This window comes from Hippopotamus amphibius, chromosome 7 (assembly GCF_030028045.1).
Source record: "Hippopotamus amphibius kiboko isolate mHipAmp2 chromosome 7, mHipAmp2.hap2, whole genome shotgun sequence".
NCBI classification, from domain to species: Eukaryota; Metazoa; Chordata; class Mammalia; order Artiodactyla; family Hippopotamidae; genus Hippopotamus; species Hippopotamus amphibius.
The window spans coordinates 20,519,367-20,533,672 of NC_080192.1; the positions used below are offsets into that span (position 1 = coordinate 20,519,367).

A 14,306-nucleotide genomic window follows, 5' to 3' on the forward strand; every position below is an offset into this window, starting at 1 on the left:
AGCCAGTTTTTAATCACCATAAATTAGTTTTCCATCCTCTTAGATTTTATGTAAGTGGAATCATATAGTGCCTTTTTGCATCTGGTTTCTTTTGCTCAACAAAATGTTTTTGAGGCATTCATTCATGTTGCTACATGTATCAGTAGTTCATTCCTTTTTATTGTTAGTATTTTATCATATGCATCTACCAAAATCTGTTTATCCATTCTCTTGTTGATGGATGTTGGGTTGTTTCCAGTTTTAGGTTATTTTGAATTAAGACAGCTAAGAGCATTCTTATACAGGTTTTGTTTTGTCTTGTTTTGCTTTTTGACACACATTTTCATTTTTAAAAGCAGATGAATATCTGGAAGCAATATAAAGTTAAATATACACCTGTTCTGACCCAGCACAGAGTAGATGCGTGTCAAAAATTTAAGAGAAACTGCCACATAGCTTTCCTAAGTGGTCATATCATTTTGCATGCCCACCCCACAGTGTGGGAGAGTGCCAGTTATTCTGTGTCCTTGCCAGCATTTTGTATTTGTCTTTTTGATTGTAGCCATTCTAGTTGCATGATCTATTATCTTATTGTGGTTTTAATTGGCGTTTTCCTGATGACTGTTGATGTTGAGCTTACTGGCTCATAGAATAATAAAATGAACACACAAAAAAATAAAAATAACCCAGCAAAAAATGGGCAAAATACTTGACCTGTCACTTCAGAAAAGCAAATATTCTTCCAGTCATTACATGGCCTATTTATCCATTTACCCAGGCCTTTTAAAATTTCTCTCAGTAACGTTTTTTAGTTTTTGATGTTGAAGTCTTGTATTTCTTAGATTTATTTCTAGATAAAAGATGTTTTGATGCTATTACAAATGACATTGTTTTATAATATTTTCTAATTATTCATCATTTGCAAGTATGGAAAAAAACAATTACTTTCTATATGTTGATCTTCTATCCTGAGAACTAATTCAAGTAGGCTTTTGGCAAATCCCTTATGATTTTCATGTTATTTATGAATAGAGACAGTTTTACTACTTCTTTTCCTGTCTGTATGCCTTTTATTTCTCTTCTTTGTCTTAATGCACTGTTAATGTAGAAAATTATATTGATTTTCAAATGTTAAACCAATTTTCATTTTGGGGATAAAACTTACTTGGTCATAAAATGTTAATCTTTTTATATATTGCTGGATTTGATTTGGCAATAGTTTGTTAAGGATTTTTTACAGATTATGAGGGATATTGGCCTGAAATTTACTTTTCCTTTAATGTTTTTGTCAGGATTTTTGTATCAGTTTTACTGGCTTTATATTATTTGGGAAGTGTTCCCTCCTCTGTTTTCTGAAAGAGTTTGTATAAAACTGTGTATTTCTTTCTTAAACGCTTGAAAGAATTCACAATGAGGGCATCTGGGCCTGATATTTGTTTTTTATGAAAGGTTTTGGTTTATGGGTTCAGTTTCTTTATATTAAATAATATGTTAATAATATTAATATAGAGTTATTCATATTTTCTGGTTCTTATTGAGTCAGTTTTGGTGAACTGTATTTTTTAGGAAATTAATTCATTTAATCTAACTTGTCAAATCATTGGCATAAAGCTGTTTAAAATATCCTCTTGTTATCCTCTTAATGTTTATAGAATTTATACTGATGTCCCTTCCAATTATTCCTAATATTGATATGTTTTCTGTCTATTTTTTCCTTGATATATCTTGCTAGTCTTTTATTGATGCTTTAAATTTTTCTGAGAACGAATTGTTGGCTTTGTTGATTTTATTTGTTTGCTTTCTATTTCATTAATTATGTTTGCTGTTTCTTTTCTTCTACTTAACTTTGGGCTTAAATTTTCTAGCTTCTTATGGTAGAAACTTAGATCATTGATTTTATTTATTTATTTATTATTATTATTTTTTTAATTTACTTATTTTATTGGTTGTGTTGGGTCTTCGTTGCTGCACACGGGCTTTCTCTAGTTGCTGCGAGCAGGGGCTACTCTTCGTTGTGGTACGTGGGCTTCTCATTGCGGTGGCCTTTCTTGTTGCAGAGCACCGGCTCTAGGCGCTTGGGCTTCAGTAGTTGCGGCACATGGGCTCAATAGTTGTGGCTCACGGGCTTAGTTGCTCCGCGGCATGTGGTATCTTCCTGGGGCAGGGCTCAAACCCATGTCCCCTGCATTGGCAGGCACATTCTTACCCACTGCGCCACCTAGGAAGTCCAGATCATTGATTTTAAATCTTATTTTCTAATGTAAGTATTTAAAGTTTTAAATTTTCCTATGAGTACTGCTTCATCTGCATCCCACAGATTTTAATACATTGTGGGATTTTTTTATCATTCAGTTCAAAATATTTTCTAATTTCTCTTGTGATTTCTTTTATCCACAGGTTATTTAGATGTGTGTTATATAATTTTCAAGTATTTGGTGATTTTCTAAACATACCTTTTTGTTGTTGATTTCTAAATTAATGCTGCTTTGTTCAGAGAACTATTATGATTTTAGTTCTTTGAAATGTATTGAGATTTGTTTTATGGCCCAGGATATGGTCTATCTTGCTGAACATTCCATATACTCTTATAAAGAATGTTCATTGTGTAGTTGTTGGGGATAATATTCTATAAATGTCAAAAGTTCAGTCGGTTAATTTTCCAGGTTCTTGGTTTTACTGATTGCATCACCATGGGGTCATTTAATGTTCCCCAGTCCTCTGTATTTCTTGTGAACTAGATCTAGAAGCTTCCTCAGACTTCATTTCAACTTTTTGGAGAGACTACTTCATATGCAGTTTTCAACTCTTTTGAGTTAATAGCAAAGAGCGCAATTGTTGGTTTATATAATGAGTACGTTTAGTTTTGTAAGAAACCACCAAACTGTCTTCCAAAATGGCTGTTACCATTTTGTATTCTTACCAGCAATGTATGAAAGAGCTCCATGTCCTTGCCAGCATGTGATAATGTCAGTGGTCCAGATTTTGGCCATTCTAATACGTATATAGTAGTATCTCATTTGCATTTGCATTTCCCTGATAACATATGACATGGAGCATCTTTTCATATGCTTCTTTGCCATCTATATATCTTCTTTTGTGAGGTGTCTGTTAAGGTCTTTGGCACATTTTAAAATCAGGTTGTTTATTTTTTACTGTTGAGTTTTAAGAGTTTTTGTATAATTTGGAGAACAGTCCTTTAACAGATGTGTCTTTGGTAAATTTTTCTTTCAGTCTGTGGTTTGTCTTTTAATTCATCTGATATCTTTCACAGAGCATATTGTTTTTAATTTTAATGAAGTCCAACTTATCAATTATTTCTTTCATAGATTGTGTCTTTGATGTTGTATCTAAAAAGGCATTGTCATATATAGGTCTGTGTGACAGTTATAAAGTCTGTGTCTAGATTCATATTTTTGCACGTAGATGTCCTGTTGTTCCAGCACCATTTGTTGAAGAAACTATCTTTGCCCCCATTGAATTGACTTTACTCCTTTGCCAAAGATCAGTTGACTTTAATTATGGGGGTCTGTCTCTGGGCTCTCTATTCTTTTTTATTGATTTTGTAATGTCTTTGTCTGGTTGGTATTAGGGTATTTGTCTGTTCTTTCACTAATATCACAGTCTCTTGATTATTCTAGTTTTATATTAAGTCTTGAAGTCAGGTACAGTCAGTTCTCCAGCTTTGTTCTTCTCCTTCAATATTGTGTTGGCTATTCAGAGTCTTTTGCCCCTCCATATAAACTTTAGCATCAGCTTTTCAATTCTGTACAGTTTGTCATTATCCACAAAATAACTTTCTGGGATTTTTATTGGGATTGCACTGAATCTATAGATTAAATTGGGAAGAATTGACATCTTGAGAGTATTGAGTTGTCCTTTTCATAAACATGAAATAGCTCTCCATTTATTCAGTTCTTTCATTTCATTCATCAGAGTTTTGTAGTTTTCCTCATGTACATCTTGTATATATTCTATTTTGTTAGATTTATAGCCAAATATTTCATTTTTTAGAGTGCCAATGTAAATGGTAATGCGTTTTTAATTTCAAATGCCACTTGTTTTTTGTTGGTATGTAGGAAAGTGATTGACTTTTGTATATTAACCTGTATCCTGCAACCTTGCTATAATCATTGATTAGATCTGGGAGATTTTTGTCAATTATTTCAGATTTTCTGAAAAGATGATTATGTCATTTGTGAACAAAGAGAGTTTTATGTCTTCCTTCCTTGCTTTGTACCTCATCTTAGTGGGAAATCTTTGTGTGTCTCACCATTAAGTATAATGTTAGCCATAAGTTTTTGTGGATAATCAGGTTGAGAATGTTCCCCTCTATTTCTAGTTTACTGAGAGTTTTTATCATGAATGGGTGTTGGATTTTGTCCAATGCTTTTTCTGCATCTATTAATTTGATAACGTGATTTTTCTTCTTTAGTCTGCTGATGCGATGGATTCCATTAATTGATTTTCAAATGTTGAGCCAGCCTTGCATACCTGTAAGAAATTCCACTTGGTCATGATGTATAATTCTTTTTATGCTTTTAAAATTTGATTTGGTAATATTTTGTTGAGGATTCTTGCATCTGTGTTCATGAGAGAGATTAGTCTGTAGTTTTCTTTTCTTATACTGTCTTTGTCTGGTTGGTATTAGGGTGATGCTGGCCTCATAGGATGAGTTATAAAGTATTCCTTCTGCTTCTATTCTCTGAAAAAGATTGGTATAATTTCTTCCTTAAATGTTCAGTAGAATTCACCACCCTCTGGGCCTGGGGCTTTCTGTTTTGGAAGGCTGTTAATTATTGATGCAATTTCTTTAACAAATATAGGTCCATTCAGATCATCTGTTTTTTTTTCCTGTGTGAGTTTTGGCAGATTGTGTCTTTCAAGATATTGGGTCATTTCATTTAGATTTTCAAATCCATGCACATAGAGTTGTTATCCTTCCATTAAGAAAATATAATATTGCCACTCTACTTCTTAAGTAAATGGTAACAAATTATATAGACTTTTCTCTGTCTTGGTTCCATTTTAGTAACGCACACAACTTGTCTTTCAAGGACTGGTAGAATAGTGTGTTTATTTGCACCTTGACAACAAATATCCTATGACCCCATTCAGTCTGGGAAACCACCTCCCAACATCAAATGGTGTCTTAGCTAAATTACAATATAAATGCTTTTTCATGTATTTGATTTCGCCAATGTTGGATCCTGTATGGTGCCTGAGAGTAGAAGCCAGGTCTATTTAACTCATCAAATAAAATTTTAAACTCCATTTGTTTCGGTACATTTCTTGAGATTTGGACCTAGTTTAGGGCAAGTGGGTGTAGAGGTAGGTGCCAAATAAATGATATAGCTTCCCCCGATGACTTTTTGAGAAGTATTTACATATGTTTCATAGCTACAAATGCATTTTCTTTTCTTCTACAGTCACGGGATTCGATCTGTGGGGTGCTGTTGTGGCTACTGGTGTGGTCTGCACGTTCTACTGCACCATGGTATGTCAAGAACATTATTTCTCCTTTCACTCTATTCACTTGCTTTGCAAAATTGAAAATTTCAGTAGTTGCATTCTGCAATCTGGGTTGTTCATACCTATCTCCCACAGTATAACTTTTTTTGTAAGGAATATTCAGTCCAGGGTAAAACTTGATCCTTTGTAGAACATTGATCATAACTAATATTTTTTCTTCATTTGAACCATGCAGTGGTCCCCAGTCTTGCCTCCTAATTCACTCCCACTGTTACTGGGTTATTATAGCTATGCTCATAATATTCCTCAGCTTAGAAAACTGAGATGACTTCCCTTTGCCTTCAGGCAGGAACGACAGTCAAACTATGTGAGAACCAGTGTGGCCTGGGCACAGATGTTATCATGGACGTTGATCCTCAGCAGTGGTGCAAGTCTTATGCAACCTCTGATATTCTGGGTCTTATTCCTTTAGTTGCTCAATGTTTCGGAAGACAAGGTTCTCAAGGAGGGGCTGGTTCAGGGACTGGAGGGGGACACTTGGGAAGTTTGTGGCAGTCGCTAGTACAAAACAATTTTAGTTTTTCAACAACTGGTATGTCCTTCTTTGTGCATACTGGTTGAATATCAGCCCTCCCTAGAGGATAAAATCTATGATATTGCTATTTGCAATTTGACCCTGAATTTTCTTCCCAGCAATATTCCCACACCCCTCCATGTCACTCCAAAATGTATATCTGGCCACACGCACTCAGCATGCCACGTATTCTTACCTCTCTATGCTTTTGCCTACGCTGTTTTCTCTGCTGGCCTCCCATCTCTTTCTCTGATGGCCTTTCATCTTGGACTCTGCTTAGGTTTGAAAATTTGGTCTATGTTTTACCTTCCTGATCATCTCCCTTGGGTGCACTTCTTGGCCAAGATCCATGTTTTCCTTATCTTATCTTTGTCCAGCATAGTGTATAAGCATGTAGATGCTTAATAATGTCTGGTAGAAGCATTAATCCTAATGTACTTTCCCCTCAAAGGGTGGTCTTAAAGCAGTTATCTGGACGGACGTTTTTCAAGTTGGCATCATGGTGGCTGGATTTGCATCTGTGATTATACAGGCTGCACTGATTCAAGGAGGAATCAGCGCTATTCTAAATGATGCCTATAATGGAGGAAGATTAAACTTCTGGAAGTAAGTTGCTATTTACTTCTTGGTTAATAGAACATTCCTTTTGTTTTTGTTTTTCTATAAAAAAAATCTCTTGGCTGAAATAATAAGTTTACATTAGAAAACAAACCAACCATTAAGGATGTGGTACAAAAATTTGAAGCTGGCAAGTAAATATGTAAGGAGTTTCCACCAGGTCTTTAAGGGGTTAAACCAGTCAGGTGGTACTTAGTTACATGGTGCTGAGGATGGTGCTTCCTCCTGAGAAGGGATTGACAGCAAAAGAGTATTTTCTTCCAGATATTAAAGTCTGGAATAGGTTGAAAGGTGGGGGTAGGGAGATATGGGAAGATATAGTAGAGAGATAAGAAAAGGAAACCTCTTAAGAGAAAAACACTAAAAGACAGTGATTCCATTTTGATAGTTCTGTGTTTTAAGCAGCCGGCAGAATTTCTCTTTCAATATTTAATATATATAGTAAATATTATTATACTATACATAATGTGTATTATATGTGTGTAAATATTATATAATGTAGTACATTATATAATATTAAATATTATTTCTAGAAAATTGACTAGAAAAGTTCTGGCTGATGCCTCAAGTATCTATATAGTATATGATATAATGTCTTCAACAACTTTTTAGTTTTCTTAAAAAGGCTAATGGAGAAACCAGATGTTTCATCACAAATATATCACACAATTTAAAAGAATATTTAAAACACCTTCTCTTTTGGATCAATAATGTCTTCCTTGTACATCACATTCAGTGTGCAGGGGGCCTCATTTTGACATGGACCAGCTTAATTTCTCTCTAAGCAGCCCTGCTCTGAGATAGCAAGCTGAAATCACTGGCAAGAGGAAAGAAAATCATTTTGCACGTGGTGGCTGTCTTCTGGTTTTCTGAAAATAGGTGCTAATGTTTGAGAAGAGCATCAGAAATTGGACGGGGTCAATGTATTAATTTGCAAGAATAAATTATAGTGAATCAAATGTAGCTGTTCTCAATACTTTTTTTCTTTTACCTCAAGATTCAGATTCCAAGGAAGAGAGCCTCCAGTTGGCCTAGCATGGGCATGATTCCAGCCCTTAGCTAGGGCAGAGCAGAACGTTTTGAATGACTGCCATTTAGACTATATGATGGTAGTTTCCCCAAGGCCAACCTTGAGAGACCTGGATTACTCCCAGATCTCTTCCTAGTTGGCTAGGATGAGGGGAAAGGGTGTGGAATCAATCATTTTTTTCTGCAAAACAACTGTCACTTTATACAAAGGGTACACGCGTTGCATTGAAATGATAACTTATACGTTGGTAAGAGATTCTAAAAAGTAAAAAAGACTGGACATTTTTATGGCCCTTACAAGGTGGCCAACAGTTAAGGAATAATGAAAATCCTTATTATATATCCCTTGTTATCCAAATATGTTTTGATAATATGATGGGCAATAGATCTGCCCTGGTTGAGATAAATGAAGGGAAGGATTCTGTGTTGGTATTTTCTGCACGGTCTATAGTTGGCATATGTATTCTGAATTGCCAAAGCCACTGAATTGGGTGTTTTAAATCTTGTCTTAGTTCCTTCAAGTAACTCACTGAACCCTTTGGCTCTTGACTTTCTCTATGGGAGAAAGGGCCAACACCCTTGAAACTCTTAGACTTTGATATTAAGTGTTATAGAATGAAATAGAGGCTCTCATCTTTCCATAAGAATGCTGGAAAATGCATAAAATTGTAGCACTTTACTCAACTGATCTCAAGTATAAGCTTTGAAGTGGAATTGCAGAATTTCATAATTTTCAGGAAGTTTCCATGAAAGCTAATTTTGTAGAAAATTTTTAAGCTTATATTGTATATCAGAGATGAACAGACTCATTCCTTCCAAGGTGATACATTAAGAAGGATTAAAAGATGCTTCAAATGTGGAAGTTGAGCTTTCTTTGTAACAATATTTTATAAATGTCATAATGTAACTTTCAACTATGAGTACTTAGTTTGTGCACCCAGCATTTTAAGAACACGATTATAATGACAGTTGTTTTAGAACATGAAAACTTTTAAAGTGCATTAATTGAATTCTTAAGTTTGAATATAAACTAGAACTATGACTTTACATGTGCTAGGAGTGCTAAGAGAGGAATTATACACACAGAATGTGTCAATATTGTGTTCATTTCAGTACCATATCTTTTTTTTAAGAACTTTTATTGAGATACAATTGACATACAATAAACTGCATATATTTAAAGCACACAATTTGATATATTTTTTCTCATTAGCAGTGTATGTATGGCAATCCCAATCTCCCAAAGCACTACCCCCCCAGCCCTTCCCCCCACCCCCCACCCCCACTTTCCCCACTTGGTGTCCATATGTTTGTTCTCTACATCTGTGTCTCTATCTCTGCCTTACAAACCAGTTGATTTGTCAGTACCATATCTATTGCTGCAGTGTACCTAGGAATCTCTCTCTCTTTTTTCAATTCATGCTTTTCTCTGACTACAGCATGGCAGACTTGTTTAAATATTTTCACTTGGCCATGGAGAACAATTGCAGTCCCAACTAGAATTTCCAAATCTCTGAAAGTATCAATTTTTATTTCATTGAACTTAAGTTAGGAATATTTCTACATTTTATATTACTTAATCAATCTGTACATATTTATGTATTTTATATTTATGTAGGTATACATTGCTTGCTTCCAAAAATACTCCAGGAAGATTTCTGTAGTGTTTTGCTGAGAGTTCAAATTTGTTTTCTGTTTGTTTTCATTTAGTTTTAATCCTAACCCTTTGCAAAGACACACATTCTGGACGATTATTATAGGAGGGACCTTCACGTGGACCAGCATCTATGGTGTCAACCAGTCCCAAGTGCAGAGATATATTTCCTGTAAAAGCAGACTCCAGGCAAAACTGTAAGCCAAACTATGATCTAGAGTCATCAGTAACCATAAGTTGTCTTTATGGAAACTCATAAGCCAAGCTTTGCTTGAGTTTGTCGTTTGTATCATGAAATTCTAAGAGATAAATGATATACTTACAAAAGGATCACATAAAACAAAGCGGTAGTGTATGTTGTAAATTAGATATTTTAAAATATTTATATGAGGGACTTCCCTGGTGGTCCAGTGGTTAAAACTCTGTACTTCCACAGCAGGGGGCATGGGTTTGATCCCTGGTCGGGGAACTAAGATTCCACATGTTGGTGGCATGGCCAAAAATTTCTTTTAATTAATTATTAAGTAAAACAAATCTTATCAAAAAAAACAGGCATTTATTGTGCATCTGTTTGTATAAAGAAATATAGGGGAAAATATTATAAATATGTGGCTTTATCATGAAGGAACTAACATCAAATTAGGAAAATATATGCAAGTACGTGAAAAGTGAAATAATACTAGAGGTATAGTAGTTCTGTGAAACAACATAACAATAGAGAAAATGTTTTAGAGCATTATATTGCCAGATGTGCTGGTGCATTTTATTTTCAGACACAGTCATGGGTTTATAACCCACCTCTAATATTTTGCTACATGAATGATTTAGGGTGAGTTACTTAGACTTTCTGAACTTCAGTTTCTAAACTTATAAAATGAGCATCAGCTATCACACATCTCGTGGAAGTATTGTAAAATACTGTGTTTGTCATGCATGTGGTAGGGATCCAGTAAATGTGAATTTCTTTTTCTGCCTCAAATCATGGGATGTGAAGCCAAGGGATGACTGAGAGATTCCTGTCATCCCTGAAGGATGACCATATGTGGGCAGGTGGAGAAGAATGGGAGAGCATTACGGGTAGGCAGAATAATTTGGACAAAGCACAGAGGTCAGAAGGACAGCATGGTCAGGGAACTCTCCAGCCCATCTTGGCTTGTGCGAAAAGTATGGACAGTAGGTGGTTCTTTCTCAGGAGGCCTCAGATAAGCTTGGTGACCAGTACTCTTCATGCTGATAAATAAGGCTAAGTCAGCTGTAATGCATTTAGGGGCTTTAAAACGCGACATGGACTGATTAAGAGTAACAAGGGGGTTGGAATAGGAAGAGTGGCGATTCTATTTCTATTCAAAGGGGAGTATGAAAAATATGTGATATCACATGTCAGTGTATGAGAGTAGGTTGGTTTAGACATTATCTGTCTTTGGTAAATTTCACAATGAAAGATCTATATGAATATGAGTATGGTAACTAGATATGGAATCCCCCAAAAGTGAGCTTAGGAGTTCTGCTATTTTAAGAAACTTTAAAGGAACATAATTTATATACCCATTAATCCATCTACATTAGAGCTGATGCCTCTCCCAAAGTGATCATGCACACGCTCTTCTTTGGGAACATGTTTCTTTGAGAACATGGAACTCAAAAAGCCCAATTTTATAACCAAAAGAACAGTATTAGAGCTTTCTTAGTAAGAAACAATTTCCTTCCGAATAGCCCAATGGGTCTCTTTAACAAGAACTCAGGGGAACCATTTTCTCCCACTTTCTAACATTGGCTCCATGGGAAGAATGAATCCCAGCGCAAAACTCAAGACCTACTGACATTGATTGACTGGGTGCAATATCAGATGTTGATAAGTGATCTATCTGAATAGCATTAAAGTAAAATAAAACAATATAGTAAAGTTTTAACTCATATATAAATGAGGTGTGGTGAGTGAGCAAGAAAGTGTCTGGGTATATTTTCTGATGATTTGGAGATGAGATATAGTTACTCACAGTACTTTTAGGCAATAACAAAACATACAGTGAATGCAGTCAGTCAAGGGAAACAGCTAGCAATCTGTTGTTTGGGACCTGTTGCAGGTTAGGTTCTCCCAGAAGCACACTCTGAGATGGAGGTTAGCATGCCAGAGTCTACTAGGGAATCACCACTGTAGAAGAGAAGGAAGGGAAGGAAGCAGGATTGGCCAGAGGGAGAAGTTGAACTGTAATGCGGTCTCAACAGAGGCCTCAAGGGGAGCTTTAGAGCTGGGATGACCCTTCAGACTGTCCCAAGTTGGCCTGAGGAGACTCAGCCAAACCTCTGAATCTAGTGATCATTTTATGTGGGCTGCCTTGGGGAAGGAGGTATGAGTTGGTGGGGGTCAGGGGGGCCTCTCTTCAGCCTAGGGCAGCTTATCAAAAAAAATGTAGCCACCCTAGTAGGAGAAATATTTACTATCAACTGATTATTAAGACATAGCATTCAATGATATTAACACTAATAATATAATAACTACCACTTAACAAGTGTTTATTACATGCTGTTGTACTATATGACATATACGGTTTTATTTAGTCTTATATATGAGGGTGAGTCAAAAATTATCCGCACTCTGGCTGTAGAATTTGCAGAAGTTTTAATATAACTGGAGTGCAGATAATTTTTGACTTAACCTCGTATTATCACTGACTTACTTACCTCAGTGAGGTAGGCATTGTTATTGCTAGCTGTAAATGAAGAAACTGAGGATCAGAGAGGTTAAATTAACTTGCCCAAGGTCACATATGGTAGGGAGAGCCAGGATTTATGCTCAAGACTGACTCCAGTGCTATTACATAAACCTTTACACTCTACTGGAGCACATACCGTGTCCAAGGAATACCTGTCCAAGGAATACAGGTTTGCCTTTCCTATTTAATGGATGGTAACACAAACTACATTTAAACAAGTCTGATGAGTTGCTATGTAGAAGCTAACAATGTTTAGCAGTTTATAATTGCATTGCTTTTAAAGGGAAAATGAGTAATAGTCACTGCTCTGTTGACTATTAAAATGTCTATTTCGTGACAAGAAGTCCTGAAGTAGTATAGTCAGACATCATTATAAAGCTAATAATGCCCATGGAGCTCTGACCAGGAGGATACACTCATTCAGTGGCAAAATCCCATCTATTCCAAGTATTTCCAAATACCGTGTTGACTGACATCATAAACAGAAGGTTAGGCCAGAATAAAATAAGTAGCACTTTTGAGAACCAAAAGAGAATGCTCATCTATCACATATGATCATGAAAGTCTCTTCTATTTATGTAACAAGTTTCCTCATCTTTGGGATGGAAATTAAAATTGTCCTTTGCTGGTTTGTTTTCACTTCTTTAGGTCTCTCTACATCAATCTTGTGGCACTCTGGGTGATCCTGACCTGTTCAGTGTTCTGTGGGCTCTCCCTGTATTCCAGATACCATGCCTGTGATCCTTGGACAGCCAAGAAAGTGTCAGCACCAGACCAGGTCCAGTGCCATGTCTCTCTTATATGTGCGATAGTGACATTCAGAAAGCTTATTAGGAGGAAAGAGAGTTCATGTTCTTGTAGAGTAATAGCGAATAGGCTCAATATAATCATCTTTAGTTTCTATAAAGCATTTGGAAAAAATTTATTTTAGCAGCTATAGCAAAAATGAAGAATGCTACATCCAATATTAAAATATTGAAATACCTGGAAAAATTTCAAGGCAGGTATTAAATAGAAATAGCTCAAGGCTGGGAGTAGAAGTATAAACAGTTTAAAAAAGCCCAAAACTATATACAAACTGTGGGATTGTAGAAAATTTTGTGGGTGTTAGATTGTTCATTAATAAGCAGTGTACCTTCCAGTTTTTAAATGATAGAGAAATGAGTCTAAAAGTGAACATTTATTGAGCACCAACTATGTGATGAGATTCCGTGCCAAGAGCTTTGAATGTTTTATTTCTTTTAATTCTTACAACCCTATAATTCTAATTTTATAGACAAGGAAATGAATCTCAGAGAGGTTGTATACTTTGCCCAAGGTCACATAGCTAATGAATAAGCTGCAAGCCCTCATCAAATACCACGGGCCAGACATGATCATAAATGCTTTATATAAATTTCAATTTTTAATCTTCATAGCAACAATGCTGTGATTATTTCCCTTTCAAAAATTAGGAAACTGAGGCACAGAGAAGTTAAATAACCAGCTGGTAATCCTGGAGCCAGGATTCAAACCCAGGCAGGCTGTCGCCAGAGTCCTAACTTCGAACCTCTATGCCATAGACCATCTTTCAGAAAGTGTAGCTGAAATCCAAACCCAGGACTGCCAGAGTTCATTGTAAATCAAGTGCTCAGTGGACTTATTAGAATGATGGCAGGTTGAATTTTATGTTGGTATAAATGCATAAGATACTCCCAGAAAAATACAACTTTGTGGGGTTAGGATATGAGAGCATCCTTGGTCTGTGTATCTCACCCTATCTTAATCTGTGTGCTCCTGTTGATAAACAGATCTTCTTATTTGTTCAGAGAATCCAAGAATCATGTTTGCTCTGTAGATGGAAGCACTCTTCCATTATATTTTCTCTAGTCAAGAGTATTTTGTGATTTTTGTCAATCTTTATTGTCTGTGAAGACTATAGGAACTTAAATTTTTTTTTTCTAATATGCCATCCATTTACCCTGGACCAAAAAATCCAAAAACAAAAAAAAAAAAAACAAAAAAAACCCCAAAAACAAACAAAAAAAATTTTTTTAAAGCTAGAGCTTCCTAATCTTGAGACTCCTTGGCATAGATTGTACACGGGGGTGTCTTGCATGCATGCATTTATCATTTAGAGAGGATGTGATAAATTTTTAGGAAATGAAAGAGATTTTTCTCCTAATTGAATGATTCCACTATTGTGCTGATTATTAACCAGTTAATTCAATTGATGTTTTCCTGGGGTTACAATGCAAAGAAGGCAGTGAGTAGAAGATCAGGTCAAAAG

General features: G+C 35.7%; 1 protein-coding gene across 2 annotated transcripts in view; it reads left to right on the forward strand.

The window, feature by feature from the left end:
* Positions 1-14,306, forward strand: part of SLC5A8 (solute carrier family 5 member 8) — a 51,774-nt gene that overhangs the window by 11,807 nt on the left and 25,661 nt on the right. For both annotated transcript variants that reach the window (XR_009054693.1, XM_057741811.1), the window contains exons 4-7: positions 5,406-5,473; positions 6,474-6,628; positions 9,380-9,520; positions 12,686-12,815. Coding sequence is in view for 1 of the 2 variants with exons in the window: in XM_057741811.1 (XP_057597794.1) it covers positions 5,406-5,473; positions 6,474-6,628; positions 9,380-9,520; positions 12,686-12,815 (494 nt within the window). In the remaining variant the exon portion in view is untranslated. The remainder of the gene's footprint in view (positions 1-5,405; positions 5,474-6,473; positions 6,629-9,379; positions 9,521-12,685; positions 12,816-14,306) is intronic.